Source organism: Oncorhynchus kisutch, linkage group LG5 (assembly GCF_002021735.2).
Source record: "Oncorhynchus kisutch isolate 150728-3 linkage group LG5, Okis_V2, whole genome shotgun sequence".
Lineage (NCBI taxonomy): Eukaryota > Metazoa > Chordata > Actinopteri > Salmoniformes > Salmonidae > Oncorhynchus > Oncorhynchus kisutch.
Window position 1 is genome coordinate 5,841,066 of NC_034178.2, and position 17,142 is coordinate 5,858,207.

At 44.9% G+C, this 17,142-nt stretch overlaps 1 protein-coding gene across 2 annotated transcripts; it reads left to right on the forward strand.

The window, feature by feature from the left end:
- Positions 1–4,269: 4,269 nt before the first annotated feature.
- Positions 4,270–13,396, forward strand: LOC116374159 (protein split ends-like). 2 transcript variants are annotated; one of them, XM_031824256.1, is made up of 3 exons: positions 4,270–4,357; positions 9,006–9,216; positions 11,187–13,396. In XM_031824256.1, the coding sequence occupies exons 2-3, from the start codon at positions 9,031–9,033 to the stop codon at positions 13,080–13,082; spliced, it is 2,082 nt and encodes a 693-aa protein (XP_031680116.1). In that variant the 5' UTR covers positions 4,270–4,357; positions 9,006–9,030; the 3' UTR covers positions 13,083–13,396. The 2 variants fall into 2 exon arrangements, with proteins under 2 accessions (XP_031680116.1, XP_031680117.1); XM_031824257.1 differs by lacking the exon at positions 4,270–4,357 and having other exon boundaries at positions 8,828–9,216.
- The last annotated feature ends 3,746 nt before the right edge of the window (positions 13,397–17,142 follow it).

Below are 17,142 nucleotides of genomic sequence, written 5' to 3' on the forward strand. Positions count from 1 at the left end.
ACTGGATGTAGAGTCACTGATGAGAGAATGTTCTGAGGAGCTTCCACCAGACACCATCGCCGCCACGATACAAGCAGTTGAGGTACAGAAAGAGGCTGTTGTACCTTGGTCATTTTCAGCTGCATCTATGGCAGTATCAGCTGAAGGTGAGACAACCACTGCAACAACCAGCTCGATCCCAAAAGATGGGATAAGAGAAGCACAAGAATCTGATCCGGTCATCCGTCCTGTGCTCAATTTCAAACTGTCTGGTTCCAAACCGCCAGTTAAAGAGCAAAAGAAATTCAGTCCAAAGACAAAATGCCTATTCAGAGAATGGGACAAATTGACAATAGACAGTGATGGCATTCTGTACAGAATCACTACAGCCCGCAAGCAGTTAGTTCTACCAGAGCAGTACAAAGGTAAAGTGATGGAAGAGTTGCACAATAACATGGGACACCAAGGTACTGACCGCACTGTATCACTAGTACGTGACCGCTTCTTCTGGCCATATATGCAATCTGACATCGAGCACTATGTGACTAAAACTTGTAGCTGTGTCAAGCAGAAAAAGCCAGCCCATGCAACAAGAGCTCCTCTGACAAACATTGTGACAACACAGCCATTTGAACTGGTATGTATTGACTTCCTTCATCTCGACAGATGCAAAGGGGGATATGAGTACATCCTCGTGATTGTTGATCATTTTACACGGTTCACTCAAGCCTACGCCACCACATCAAAGTCAGGTAAAACTGCTGCAAATCTCATCTTCAATGACTTTGCCCTGAAGTTTGGGTTCCCGTCCCGCATCCACCATGACCAAGAGGGAGAATTTGAAAATCAGTTGTTCCATCAGTTAAAGAAACTCAGTGGCATGGCGGGGTCCAGGACAACACCCTATCACCCGATGGGAAACGGTCAAGCGGAACGCATGAACAGAACATTGTTGCAAATGTTAAAGACACTAACTGAGACACAAAAGTCAAATTGGAAGGAGTCTCTGAACAAACTGGTTTATGCCTATAACTGCACCCGTTGCGAAGTGACTGGCTATTCACCATTTTATCTTCTGTTTGGGAGATCACCCAGGCTTCCAGTTGATATGCTCTTTGGATTGTGCACAGAGGCAGGTTCCAGTAACCAGCGAGAATACGTGGAGAACTGGAAACGAGGGATGGAAGAAGCATACGCCATTGCAAATGAAAATGCTCAGAAAGCCGCTGAAAGAAGTAAGAAGTACTATGACACTAAAGTTAGGAGTTCAGTGCTACAGCCTGGCGAGCGAGTTCTGATTAAAAACCTGACACCAAGAGGAGGACCAGGAAAACTCCGTAACTATTGGGAAGATACAATTCACACAGTGGTGAGACAAATGGGTTCAGACCTGCCGATTTATGAATTGAGACCAGAAAAGGGTAGGGGACGCTCCAGGGTCCTGCACAGAAATCTGCTCATGTCCTGTGACCACTTACCTTTTGAGACACAACCAGAAATGACCAAAGTGGACAGAAGTCAGAAAACGAGGAGACACCAGCCTGCATCACAGACTCTAGATTCTGATGAAGATAGTGGGGATGAATATGACCTTCATCATGAGCCGCTACAGGTTCCCACATCTCCTACAGTACCTGAGGAGAGGAATGCTGAACCAGCGAGAGAGTGGGAACACAGGCCCCCAACAGTGAAACAGACAGTTGCAGTGCCAGTCCCTGATACGCTACCAGCACAGCTTCTTGTTGAAAAGCGGCTGGAGGAGACAACAACAGTTAAAGACCTGCCTGCTGAGGAGAGTAACTTGCCTGATGAAAATTTGCCTGATGATCGTCCACCAAGTGCCTTTCCTTCATATACTGATGCTGCTGAACCTGAGGAACCAGCCTACCCACTGCCACAAAGAGAGAGACACCCTCCAAGACGTATCACCTATGATCAGCTTGGTATCCCTTCCTGCTACAGTACAGCCACAGTTGTTCCCTGTCTACTCTGCACCAGGACTGGTTCCATGGCTGCCATCACTACAGCAATGTTACTTTCAGCCACCTTACATGTATGGGCTTCAGCAAACATGAGACTACAGAGTTGACATGTTTGACCATGGACTACTGTCTGATTTCACAGACTGTCAAAAGAGACAATTTGCAGACTATGCATATAGATCATTAAAATGTATGGACTGTTGATCAATAGTATGAGAAAATACTGCTTATGTTATATAGCTGGTCAACAGATATGGACTGTGAATATAACTTGTTAGTTATATTTGAACTGTGACCCTTGACCTCTGCTCAAGTACTACCTTACAGAAGAGGATTTTCTAGGTCCAGTGCATACGGACTGTCGAAGAAGACAATGTTGGTAATGTTGGGACAACATTTATTGTGTCGGGGAGAGTGTGACAGGTTAAAGGAAATAGTCATAGCCTGTTATACATTAAAAAGTATTAGTAAGTTCATAGTATGTGAGGATCTTAAAACATCTAAGGTTAAAAAGATGCATTCAGTATCAGTTGATAAAGATTGATAACATTCATATAATTGTGTTAAAGTTCAAATCTGTCAAAGGGTACGAATTGTGAGAGTAATGTGTAAATGTTATATTGATTACTTGATTTTGTAGTGCCTAAAAGTGTTAATCTGTGATCTACGAAATGCTCTTAATCTATGAGCCGGAGATCGATTGCTCTGGTCTCCACCCATATTCCTGGGGAAAATCGCGGTCTTTTTCTCATTCAACTAAACGTTAAATTGAGAATACAACACCGTATCACTCTCGTGATTATTTCTCCCCTGTTTTCAGGTACTTTATTGATGATAAAAATAGTAATTTAAATGTTGTTGGCGCATCCTGACCCCTCTGTAGCGTTCATAGTGGAGGTGGACACGTCCGAGGCTGGGGTCGGGGCCGTGCTGTCCCAGCGCTCGGGCGTGTCACCAAAGCTCTGCCCTTGTGCCTTCTTTTCGAGGAAGCTCAGTCCGGCGGAGCGAAACTATGACGTGGGGGACCGGGAGTCGTTAGCTGTAGTCAAGGCTCTGAAGGTGTGGAGACATTGGCTTGAGGGGGCTAAGCACCCTTTTCTCATCTGGACTGACCATCGTAATCTCGAGTATATCCAGGCAGCGAGGAGACTGAATCCGCGTCAAGCTAGGTGGGCCATGTTCTTTACCCGGTTTCGTTTCACCATCTCATACCGGCCAGGCTCCCAAAACACTAAAGCCGACGCGCTGTCCCGTCTCTATGATACCGAGGAGCGGTCCGTCGAGCCGACCCCCATCCTTCCACCTTCATGTCTCGTGGCACCGGTAGTATGGTAGGTGGACGCGGAGATAGAGAGGGCATCACGGTTAGAGCCGGCCCCCCCTCAGTGTCCAGCAGGGGCTCAGTACGTGCCGAGGGGGGTCCGTGATAAACTAATACGTTGGGCCCATACTCTACCCTCCTCGGGTAATCCTGGCATCGAGAGGACAGTGCAGAGTCTTAGGGGGAGATACTGGTGGCCCACGTTGGCTAAGGACGTGAGATTATATGTCTCCTCCTGCTAGGTGTGCATTCAGAGCAAGGCTCCTCGACACTTGCCTAGAGGAAAGTTACAGCCCCTCCCCGTTTCACAACGGCCGTGGACCCACTTATCGGTGGACTTCCTCACCGACCTTCCCCCGTCCCAAGGAAGTACTACGATCCTGGTCGTTGTGGATCGGTCTCCCTACAGCCCTGCAGACTGCGGAGGGCCTGTTTACCCATGTCTTCCACCCCAAGAGTAATGGGCAGGTGGAGCGAGTAAACCAGGATGTAGGCAGGTTTCTGCTGTCATATTGCCGGGACCGGCCAGGTGAGTGGGCGAGGTATGTTCCTTGGGCTGAGCTCGCTCAGAACTCCTTCCGCCTCTCCTCAACGAATAATGTCCTCTCTTCAATGTGTGTTGGGCTACCAGCCGGTCCTGGCCCCATGACGTCAGAGCCAGACCGAGGCTCCAGCGGTAGAGGAATGGGTACAACGCTCAAAGGACACCTGGAAAGCCATCCAGGAATCGCTGAGACTGGCGGGGGGAAGGCAGAAGAAGAGCGCTGACCAGCACCACAGTGCTCCCCCGTGCTCCCCCGTGTTCGCACCGGGGGACCGGGTCTGGCTCTCGACACAAAACCTGCCCCTCCGCATGCCCAACCGGAAGCTGGGGCCGCAGTGTGTGGGGCCATTTAAAGTCCTGAGGAAAATAAACGAGGTGTGTTACAGGTTACAACTTCCTACGTATTATCGTATTAACCCCTTGTTTCATGTGTCTCTCCTCAGGCCGGTGGTGGCTGGTCCCCTTCAAGAAGGTGAGGTGCCTGAGGTCCCTCCGCCCCCTCTGGACATTGAGGGGTCTCCGGCATACACAGTAAGTGGCATTCTGGACTCAAGACTCCGGGTGATGGGCCTACAGTACCTCGTGGACTGGGAGGGTTACGGTCCGGAGGAGAGGTGCTGGGTACCGGTGGGGGACATTTTGGACCCTTCACTCCTGAGAGACGTCCACCGCCTCCACCCGGATCGCCCGGCGCCTCGCCCTCGGGCCGGTGGCGGCGCGCTGCATTGAGCCGCATGTCAGGGGGGGGGGGGGGGTACTGTCACGACTTCCGTCGAAGTTGGCTCCCCTGCCTATTCGGGCGGTGCTCGGCGGTCGTCGTCACCGGCCTACTAGCCACCACCGATCCCTTTTTCATTTTCTGTTTGTTTTGTCTTATTAGTTGCACCTGTGTCTATTTGTGTTTGCTTGATGGGCTTCCTTATTTAAAGTTAGTATACCTGCCCTTGTTTTGTGCGGGATTATTCTTGTGTTACGTTTGTGTGTTATTAGGCGTGTTCGTGCTCTGGACCTGGTACCCTGTGTTTTGGGTTGGTCCATAATTTTTCGCGCCCTGTGCTGTGGTCCCGAATTAAAGTGCACTTCTTCCTGTGGAACTCTCTGCTCTCTGCGCCTGATTCTTCCTCACACACCTTGTCCCTCGTGACAGAGGGGAATATGATAGAAGGAATATGAAAGAGAGAATATGATAGAGGGGAATATGATCGAGAGGAATATAATTCCCAGAATATGAGAAAGGGGGATATGATAGAGGGGAATATGAGCGAGAGGATTATGATAGAGGGGAATATGATAGAGGGGAATATAATGCCCAGAATATGATAGAGTGGGATAAGATACAGGGGATATGATAAATGACAATTTTAGTTTGTATACCTTGTTGGGGCAAAGAAAAGAAAAAATGTTGGATGCATGCCAACAAAACCACTACACAACACTAAACAATACATGAATTGCACTATAACAGTGAAAGATTGTGCCCACATACTGTTAGAGCCTACATAAAGCTGTCCCAACATCAGTACCACTGCTGCACCTGGCTATCAGCAAAGCCTTGTCTGGTAGTGGAATAGTTCATTCATTCGGTGAGGCACATGGTCTGCTAACAGCTTACTTTCTTAGCTACAGTATATATATCTCTCTGCCATATTACGTCATTTATGTAGCAGCATACAATACCTTTTTGGACTCACCTTGTTGTGCTGTGCTCACTTGAACAGGAAGGTGGCGCGGCTGTCCAACGTGGGCAAATTTTGTCATCAAACTTTGTTATCAAAGTCTGGTATCCTCTGGATTCATGGTGCTTTCAAGAAAACTGGGAACTCAACAACAACAAAAAGCTTGAATCATGATGACGTCAGTGATCTTCAGGTCGTAGCTCTAGAATGAGGCCTAAGTTCCGAATGTACAATTCCGAGCTGGATGAAAGTTCAAAACGTATTTTCCCAGTCGTAGCTCATTTTTCCCAAGTTCCCAGATGTCTTGAACTTACTAAAGTCAGATTTTGCAGTTCCGAGTTAACAGTTGTTTTGAGCGCGGCACAAATAATGCTTAATTGACAGCATGGCCAATGTTGAATGTTTATGATTTTAAACTAGGAAAAGAGACCCTTAATCTTAGACTTGGGACTACACAGCCACTCCAGTGAATAGCAGGCTAATGATTGCATTGCAATGCTTGCAGTTAGCCACTGATTCCTTCCAAACCACTCATTGTTGAGTTTGCGATATCCAACTTAATGTTTATGTCCAATGGCCAATGAGCACCGATACGTTTTATCTATAATTAACTAATCAAAATATATTATATATTTGAGATTCTTCAAAGTTGCCACCCGTTGCCTTGATGTCAGCTTTGTACACTTTTGGTGATCTCTCAACCAGCTTCACCTGGAATGTTTTTCCAACAGTCTTGAAGGAGTTCCCACGTATGCTGAGCACTTGTTGGCTGCTTTTCCTTCACTCTGCGGTCAAACTCATCCCAAACCATCTCAATTGGGTTGAGGTCGGGTGATTGTGGAGGCCAGGTCATCTGATGCAGCACTCATCACTCTCCTTCTTGTTCAAATAGCCCTTACACAGCCTGGAGGTGTGTTGGGTCATTGTCCTGTCCTGAAAACAAATGAGAGTTCCACTAATTGCAAACCAGATGGGATGGCGGATCCCTGCAGAATGCTGTGGTAGCCATGCTGGTTAAGTGTGCTTGAATTCTAAATAAATCCCAGACAGTGTCACCAGTAAAGCACGTCCATACCATCACACCTCCTTCTCCATGATTCACGCTGGGAACTACATATGCGGAGATCATCCATTCACCTACTCTTTATCTCACAAAGACACGGCGGTTGGAACCAAAATCTAAAATTTGGCTGATCAGACAAATGGACAGATTTCCACTGGTCTAATGTCTATTGCTTGTGTTTCTAGGCCTAAGCAAGTCTCTTCTTATTATTGGCGTCCTTTAGTAGTGGTTTCTTTGCAGAAATCCGACCATGAAGGACTGGTTCATGCAGTATCCTCTGAACAGTTGATGTTGAGATGTGTCTGTTACTTGAACTCTGTGAAGCATTTCTTAGGAATGCAATTTATGAGGCTGGTAACTCTAATGAACATATCCTCTGCAGCAGAGGTAACTCTGGGTCTTCCTTTCCTGTGGCGGTCCTAATGAGAGCCAGTTTCATCATAGCGCTTGATGGTTCTTCAAATCAAATCAAAGTCTATTTGTCACGTGCGCTGAATACAACAGGTGTTGAGCTTGTGAAATGCTTACTTACAGGCTCTAACCAATAGTGCAAGAAAGGTATTAGGTGAACAATAGGTAAGTAAAGAAATAAAACAACAGTAAAAAGACAGTGAAAAATAACAGTAGCGAGGCTATAAAAGTAGTGAGGCTACATACCTGTTAGTCAGGCTGATTGAGGTAGTATGTACATGTAGATATGATTAAAGTGACTGTGCATATATGATGAACAGAGAGTAGCAGTAGAGTAAAATAGGGGTTGACTGGTGGAGGGTGGCGGGACATAATGCAGATAACCCGTTTAGCCAATGTGCGGGAGCACTGGTTGGTCGGGCCAATTGAGGAAGTATGTACATGAATGTATATTTAAAGTGACTATGCATATATGATAAACACAGAGTAGCAGCAGCATACAAGAGGGGTTGGGGGGGAACTTTCAAAGTTCTTGACATTTTCCTGATTGTCTGATCTTCATGTCTTAAAGTAATGATGGACTGTCATTTCTCTTTGCTGTTTTGAACAGTTCTTGCCATAATATGGACTTTTTTCCCCCAAAATGTAGCGATCTTCTGTATACAACCTCTTACTTGTCACAACACTATTTATTGTCTCAAACGCATTAAGAAGGAATGAAATTCCTCCTCACCTGTTTATTAAAATGCATTCCAGATGACTACCTCGTGAAGCTGGTTAAGAGAATACCAAGAGTCTGCAAAGCCGTTATCAAGGCAAAGGGTGGCTACTTTGAATAATCTCTAATATAAAAAACGTGGGTAGTCATGGCAATGAGGCCTTCATTGTGACATCACAAGATTCTGATTCTGGGAGGTTAGCTGTTGTACAGACAAACAGAACAGTGTAAAGGTACTGATTCAACTAACTACTGACAGATTATTCATGTCCTATTTCATTAGAGAGAGAGAACACGCTGCTTACTGGAGAGGTAGGTTGTAATATAACTTACTGTATAACTATGTTTCTGTAGAATAACTACTTTTCAAATTACTTGTGTACTTACATTACCTTTTATTTAGGCCTAACATGCAATCATGGTGACAAGTGAAACTGTTGACGAGAGACAGTTTGTTTGAATCCAATTTTTGTGAGTAAATGGTTCATCCTGACACCTGAGATGACATGTTAGTTGTTGTAGTGAGCCAGGCTAATGGCAAATGCATTATATTGATGAAAGAAAACCCTCTCTCTGTGTTAATAACAACCGATATTGTAATCAATTATCTGAATAAATATGTACCAAAAGGGAAGGTTATGTAAAACAAGTCGACCTACCTAATTTGTAGTTGCTAAATTGCTTATGAAAATCAGTGTTTCTTAAATGAATGGTCATCCATTTCAAATGGTTGAATTGATAGACCTCTTTACATGAAGGTGCACACAGGGGCACTCAAAGAGAAGACTGGAGTGTTGACCTCCTTGTTTTATACAATATATGAAACTGTACAATAAGTTAGGTCCTGTATGGATACAGAGTCATTTTCTACCCCAAACCTTTTTTGAATGATATGATATAAGTGATTAGTGTGTTTTGTGAAAACCAGGCCCAATATGGAGTGGGGGGGATAAGGCTCAGTAGTAACGTACAGAGAGAGACTGAAGTTTTCTTTTTAAAGTCTGTGTTGTGCTTTGTCATCTCCAATGGCAACGCCTTGCATCACAATGATGATGTCATAAAGGGCATAATGATAATGTGCACATAATGATAGGAAAGGCAAAAATTTGGTTCATTTGAACTTGGTCGCGTTTCCAGTAGCCAACTTTTTACTAGTAATTCAGATAGGCCTATTGCGTAATCATCTCTGGATCAGGATTGTCACTTGCTTCATTGTAAGTAAATGGGAAGAAAATGTGTGCACATTGTAAAGAGATGCATTATTCTTTGGTGAGCAACACGCCACTTACTACAACGTTATGTATTTTTCAGAGTTATTGTTAGCTAGGAGGAAGACATGGAGGGTTCAACGCTGACACAGAGGAGGGCTGAGTGTCAGTTGAAGGAAAGGGAGATCCAGACAGACTACATGATGGAGCTGGGAGCCAGGTTGGCTCTGGTGAGACAGATCCAGAGGGAGCAGGAGAAGGAGATGAAGAGGATTTGGTTTGAGACGAGGAAAATGCCAAGCCTGATTGAGGAGGTAACAAGACCAACTTTGACAAAGTTGACTAGAGTTCTATTGAACAATATTGATTTAAGCAAATATACATGTCCATATACGGGCAAAATGTGCAATATGCCATGAATTGTAAGCTAACAATATTTTGTCTGACATCTTTTCTTGTGTTGTATCGTGTCTGTCTCTCTGTTTGAGTATTGTTATGGACATAGTCCTCAGTTCTTATGGTTGTCTTAAATAAATAAAAATAAGTAGACCAAGCGATCTCTCGTAGACCTTCATATCAGGATTATATGGTTGTCCCACCTAGTTACCTTAAGTTGAATGCACTAATTGTAAGTCGTTCTGGATAAAAACATCTGCTAGATGTCTAAAATGTCAAATGTTATGCTGGGTGTGGGGCATGTATTTTTACAATTAGTTGACCCATTGGCTAGAAGACCCAGGGTTGGTACAGACTGGTGCAGAGCATCTGAGAGGACACTAGATATATACAGTGCCTTCGGACACCTTTACTTTTTTTACGTAATAGCCTTATTTTAAAATTGATTGAATATATGCAAATTCTCAGCAATCTACAAACAATACCCCATATTGACAAAGCAAATACAGGTTTTTAGAAATGTTGAAATACCTTTTTTACGTAAGTATTCAGACCCTTTGCTATGAGACTGGAAATTAGCTCATGTTCATGCTGTTTCCACTGATCATCCTTGAGATGTTTCTGCAACATGACTGGAATCCACCAGTTGTATTTTCAACTGATTGGACATGATTTGGAAAGGCACACACCTGTCTATATAAGGTCCCACAGCTGACAGTTCACATCAGAGCAAACACCAAACCATGAGGTTGAAAGAATTCTCCGTAGAGCTCCGAAACAGGATTGTGTCGAGGCACAGATCTGGGGAAGGGTACAAAACCTCTCCTCAACATTGAAGGTCCCCAAGAACGCACTGTTCTCCATCATTCTTAAATGGAAGATGTTTGGAACCACCAAGACTCTTCCTAGAGCTGGCCGCCCAGCCAAACTGAGCAATCGGGGGAGAAGGGCTTTGGTCAGGGAGGTGACCAAGAACCAGATGGTGACTCTGACAGAGCTCTAGAGTTCCTCTGTGGAGATGGGAGAACCTTCCAGAAGGACAACCATCTCTGCAGCACTCCATCAATCAGGCCTTTAAGGTAGAGTGGCCAGATGGAAGCTACTCCTCAGTAGAAGGCACATGACAGCCTGCTTGGAGTTTGCCAAAAGGCACCTGAAGTCTCTCAGACCATGAGAAACAAGATGCTCTGGTCTGATGAAATCAAGATTGAACTCTTTTGCCCCAATGCCAAGGGTCACATCTGGAGTAAATCTGCCACCACCCCTTTGGTGAAACATGGTGGTGGTGGCAGCATCATGCTGTGGGGATGTTTTTCAATTGCAGGGAATGGGAGACTAGTCAGGATCTAGGCAAAGATGAACAGAGCAAAGTACAGAGAGATCCTTGATGACAACCTGCTCCAGAACAATCAGGACCTCAGAGTGTGGTGAAGAGTCACCTTCCAACAGAACAATGGAAAATAGCTGTGCATAAAATCTCCCCATCCAACCTAACTTGGATTCTCCTAAGATTGGGAGAATTCCCCAAACACAAGATTTCCAAGCTTGTAGCGTAATACCCAAGAAGATTCTAAGCTGTAATCACTGCCAAAGGTGCTTCAACAACGTACTGAGTAAAGGGTCTGGATTCTTATGTAAATGTGGTATTTCACATTTGATTTGTAATGGATTTGGAACAATTCTGTTTTTGCTTTGCCATGATGAAAAAAACGATGTATTACATTTTTGAATAAGGCTGTAAGGTAACAAAATGTGGAAAAAGTGAAGGGGTCTGAATACTTTCCGAAGGCACTGTATATGTGATGTATAAGTAAATAGCGTTGACTCATAAAGTATGTATGTCGTGAATGTGATCACTTTCAACATGTCTGTTTCTTTTCTCCCGCAGAATGTGAGAGATGTGACCAACCGTCCACTCGCTGAGTTCATGGCTCCCTGTATTGACTCCCTCCCCCCTCTGGCTTTCACCAATCGGAGGCCTATACCAACCATGTTACATCCCCCCTCTCCATTGGCCATACGCGCTCAGGATGCACAGCGGTTCATTGTATTTTCATACTTTGTCCCTGCTGAGTGCCCAGTTGCCACAGAGGCCACAGCAGATGTATCTACTGGTAAAAGAGAGGACTTATTGACAGATACACATCTTCCCTCAATGCTGCATCGATACCTGCCACACTTCTTCAACGATGACTCCATTCCACCACAGCAGACAGTAGAGGGAACCACTGAGCTCTCAGTTGCTCCAGTGGCAATATCTAATATAAAGGAAGAGGACAGATTCTATCCTTTCTCCCTCCCACCACTGGCTCAGCGGTTCGTTGGCAATTCATTCATTGTCCCAGAAACCTCCCAGCCTGCTGTTTCAGCCACAGAGTGCCGAGTTGCCAAAGAGGCCACTGCAGACACAGCCACTGTCAAGAGAGAGAACCGATGGGCAACCAGAAGTCTTCCTTCAGTGCTGCCTCCATGCCTGCCACCAGTCTTTGACGATGACTTCAAGCCTACAGAGCAGACTGTAGAGGATGCCTATGAGGTCTCAGGTGCTACAGAGAACACTTCAGGCACAGCTACTGTTGATGGAGTGGACAGATCAACAGCTAAATGCCCTGTCCCAATGCTGCCTCCAAGTCTGCCACCTGTCTTTGACAATGACTACAAACTGCCAGAGGAGGCAGTAGAGGGAACCAACAAGTGTCCAGTCGCCAGTGAATCTGCCGCTTCCGTGTCTGCTGTCCTCCAAGAGGAGTTTTCAGCTGATAAGAGTCTTCCTGCACCCGCAGCACTGCCTCTAAGGCTGCCCTGCACCCACAGCATTGACCACAAACAGCTATGGGAGAAAGTTGAGGACAACGCAGAGTTCTCAGTAGACAAAGAAGCAACTGTTGCCATTTACACTTGGGAAGATAAAAGTCCTTCAGTTCTGCCAAGCATCCACAACAACAACGACCACCAACTGCCAGAGGAGACAGCTGAGGACAACACAGAGTGCTCAGTTGACACCGAGGCAAGTGCAGTTGCATCCACTGTTAAGAGAGAGGAACTGACTTGTGATAAAAGCCCTGTCCGAGCAATTCCTCCAATCCTGGGATGCATCCATGACAAGGACCACAAGGAGGAGGTGAGACAGAGGGAGGGATTGAAGCGTGAGGCGGACTGTGCCCATTCCAAGAGCTCCAATGGGATGGCTTCATCAGAGAGAGCAGAGACCATCCTTGGAAGAGTGGGCTTTCTGGTCATGAACCACATGCAGAAAATCCCATTTTTGAAGATGAAGGAAAAAGAGAAAAATAAGAAACTGCATAAGAAGTTGAAAGATGACGAGAAAGAGAGAAAGGAGAAGAAAAACAAGGAGGAGGAGAACAAAAAGAGGGAGAAGAAAGAGATGAATGAGAGAGAGAAAGAGCAGAAGAAAGTCATGAAGGCTGAGAAAAAGAGGAAGAAGTTTGAACATAAAAAGAGAGAGAAGGAAAGAAAAGAGAAGGAAAAGGCAGAGAAAAAGAGGTTAGAGGGGCTGATGAAGAAACAGAATGACATGATGAAAGACAGGATTAAGAAAGAGAAGAAGTGTTCTGAGGAGCTGAAAAAGAGAGAGAAAGCTCAAGCTGAGTTCTTGGAGATGGAGAGAAAGATTCAAGAAAAGGAGGAGAAGAAGAGAGAAAAGATGAAGAAAGAGGAGAGGAAGAGACTAGAGAAGAAGAAAAAGAGGGAGCCTGCTGGAGGTGGAACTGAGAGGGTGATAGAAGAGCAGGGAAAGGATGAAAGCTTGAAGATGGATGAGTAGACTGGGTATTAGAGAGAGAGAGCAGGGAGGGATACTGTATTTTTGCATGCAATGAAAAAGGAATTTAAAAAATCAATAAAAAGGTTTACTCTCTGTTTGATTTTTGTCAAGGCATACTGTATAACACAGTTTAAACACACACTGTTGACATTTAACAAATCTGGGGAGTGTTGCACTGTTAAAATGTTGAATTCCAAATATACCCGATGGAGTGGAGCTGTGCTGAGATGAGGAGGACGGAAAGGGAGGGGGAGTGGAAGGAGGATAGAGATGAATATGATAGAGAGGAATATAATAGAGAGGAATATGATAGAGAGGAATATGATAGAGGGGAATATGATAGAGGAATATGATATAGGGGAATATAATAGTAGTGAATATGATAGAGAGGAATATAATAGAGAGGAATATGATAGAGAGGAATATGATAGAGAGGAATATGATAGAGAGGAATATGATAGAGAGGAATATGATAGAGGGGAATATGATATAGAGGTATATGATAGAGAGGTATATGATGAAGGGAAATATGATAAAGGGAAGATGATAGAGGGAAGATGATATCTTCTCCCCTGTCTGTTGAGGGCGCCAAGCTCCCCAGCATTGATCGCTTCTGTCATCATCATTACGCACACCTGCCTTCCCCCATCTTGCGGGTCAGCGATTATTGTTCTCACCTGGACTCAATCACCTCTGTCATTACCTTTCACACTTCTGTATCTGTCGGGTTCCCCTCTCTGTTCCCTGTTTCTGCATTGAAAGTCATCTGTCCTTGTTTACCAGTGTGCTGAAGCTGTTCCTGTCTTGTTCTATGTCTGTTCACAATTAAATATTTGACTCCCCGTACCTGCATCTCATCTCTGGCGTCGGTCCTTAAATTATGATAGAGATGAACATGATAGAGAGGGATACTATAGAGTATATACACTGCTCAAAAAAATAAAGGGAACACTAAAATAACACATCCTAGATATGAATGAATGAAATATTCTTATTAATGTGAGCGGACCAAGTAATTGGGCGTCACTCTAAAGCGGGAAGGTGGAATAAACGAGTCAGGAGTGGGTTTTCTTGGTTGAACACAGTTCTCTATTGAGGGCATTTGGTCAACACAAACACTCCAACATAATCAATGAAAATCTTCCAAGGAAAAACATACATCTTCTTCTCCGGATGAAACCGGAACACAATAGGCTTATCTTTAAACTACAACAAAAAGTCACGGGATTGTCACCGTCTTAGTGGTTCTTCCTGGATAGCTCCTCTCTCTCTGTGGCCATCTTCCAGAGATAGTTTTCCCCCCTTTTCTGCTGGTTCCATTCTCTCTCTTATAGGGGAAGGAGAGTATGTCATTAGTACCGTCAGCTGTGCTTAATTGCCTCTGGTTACCTTGTCTCCCATGCCTTGTTGGGCTACTATCCATGAGCCCAGCCTGCCCTCTGGTGGTCCTACCACATTAAATATTTTTTTCTTTACATAGTTGAATGTGCTGACAAGAAAATCACAGAAAAATTATCAATGGAAATCAAATTTATCAACCCATGGAGGTCTGGATTTGGAGTCACAATCAAAATTAAAGTGGAAAACCACACTACAGGCTGATCCAACTTTGATGTAATGTCCTTAAAACAAGTCAAAATGAGGCTCAGTAGTGTGTGTGGCCTCCACGCGCCTGTATGACCTACGTACAACGCCTGGGCATGCTCCTGCTGAGGTGGCAGATTGTCTCCTGAGGGATCTCCTCCCAGACCTGGACTAAAGCATGCGCCAACTCCTGGACAGTCTGTGGTGGATGGAGCGAGACATGATGTCCCAGATGTGCTCAATTGGATTCAGGTCTGGGGAACCGGCGGGCCAGTCCATAGCATCAATGCCTTCCTCTTGCAGGAACTGTTGACACACTCCAGCCCCATGAGGTCTAGCATTGTCTTGCATTTGGAGGAACCCGAGGGCCAACGGCACCAGCATATGGTCTCACAAGGGGTCTGAGGATCTCATCTCGGTACCTAATGGCAGTCAGGCTACCTCTGGCGAGCACAAAGAAATGCCACCCCACACCATGACTGACCCACCGCCAAACCGGTCATGCTGGAAGATGTTGCAGGCAGCAGAACGTTCTCCAGGGCGTCTCCAGACTCTGTCACGTCTGTCACATGTGCTCAGTGTGAAATGCCAAACGTCCTGCATGGTGTTGGGCTGTAAGCACAACCCCCACCTGTGGACGTCGGGCCCTCATACCACCCTCATGGAGTCTGTTTCTGACCGTTTGAGCAGACACATGCACATTTGTGGCCTGCTGGAGGTCGTTTTGCAGGATTCTGGCAGTGCTCCTCCTGCTAATCCTTGCACAAAGGCGGAGGTAGCGGTCCTGCTGCTGGGTTGTTGCCCTCCTAAATATGATAGAGTGGAATATGATAGAAGGTAATATGATATATAAGGAAAATGATAGAGCGGAATATGATAGAGGGGAATATGATCAAGAGGAATATGATAGAGGGAATGTGATAGAGGGGAATTTAATTCCCAGAATATGATAGAGGGGAATATGATAGAGGGGAATATGATAGAGGCAATATGATAAGTGACGATTTTAGTTTGTATATCTTGGTGGGGCAAAGAAAAGAAAAATGTTGGATGTATGCCAACAAAACCACTACACAATACAGCACTAAACAATACATGAATTGCACTATAACGGTGAAAGATGGTGCCCACATACTGTTAGAGCCTACATAAAGCTGTACCAACAGCAGAGTCCCAACATCAGTACCACTGCTGCACCTGGCTATCAGCAAAGTCTTGTCTGGTAGTGGAATAGTTCATTCATTCGGTGAGGCACATGGTCTGCTAACAGCTTACTTTCTTAGCTACAGTATATATATCTCTCTGCCATATTACGTCATTTATGTAGCAGCATACAATACCTTTTTGGACTCACCTTGTTGTGCTGTGCTCACTTGAACAGGAAGGTGGCGCGGCTGTCCATCGTGGGAAAATGTTGTCATCAAACTTTGTCATCAAAGTCTGGCATCCTCTGGATTCATGGTGCTTTCAAGAAAACTGGAAACTCAACAACAACAAAAAGCTTGATGACGTCAGTGACGTCAGTGATCTTCAGGTCGTAGCTCTAGAATGAGGCCTGAGTTCCGAATGTACAATTCTGAGCTGGATGAAAGTTCAAAACGTATTTTCCCAGCCATAGCTCATTTTTCCCGAGTTCCCAGATGTCTTGAACTTACTAAAGTCAGATTTTGCAGTTCCGAGTTAGTTGTTTTGAGCGCGGCACAAATAATGCTTCATTGACAGCATGGCCAATGTTGAATGTTTATGATTTTAAACTAGGAAAAGAGACCCTTAATCTTAGACTTGGGACTACACAGCCACTCCAGTGAATAGCAGGCTAATGATTGCATGGCAATGCTTGCAGTTAGCCACTGATTCCTTCCAAACCACTCATTGTTGAGTTTACGATATCCAACTTAATGTTTATGTCCAATGGCCAATGAGCACCGATACGTTTTATCTATAATTAACAAATCAAAATATATTATATATTTGAGATTCTTCAAAGTTGCCACCCGTTGCCTTGATGTCAGCTTTGTACACTTTTTACGATCTCTCAACCAGCTACACCTGGAATGCTTTTCCAACAGTCTTCCTTCACTCTGTGGTCAAACTCATCCCAAACCATCTCAATTGGGTTGAGGTCTGGTGATTGTGGTCATCTGCCAGGTCATCTGATGCAGCACTCATCACTCTCCTTCTTGTTCAAATAGCCCTTACACAGCCTGGAGGTGTGTTGGGTCATTGTCCTGTTGAAAACAAATGAGAGTTCCACTAAGTGCAAACCAGATGGGATGGCGGATCGCTGCAGAATGCTGTGGTAGCCATGCCGGTTAAGTGTGCTTGAATTTTAAATAAATCCCAGACAGTGTCACCAGCAAAGCACCTTTATACCATCACGCCTCCTCCATGCTTCACGCTGGGAACTACATATGCGGAGATCATCCATTCACCTACTCTTTATCTCACAAAGACACAGCGGTTGGAACCAAAGTCT

Excerpts from the sequence above, each read along its gene's own strand:
- LOC116374159 (XM_031824256.1), top strand. The coding sequence starts at position 9,031 with ATGGAGGGTTCAACGCTGACACAGAGGAGGGCTGAGTGTCAGTTGAAG. Across the intron at positions 9,217-11,186 it reads TGCCAAGCCTGATTGAGGAG|AATGTGAGAGATGTGACCAA; the intron begins GTAACAAGACCA and ends TTTCTCCCGCAG.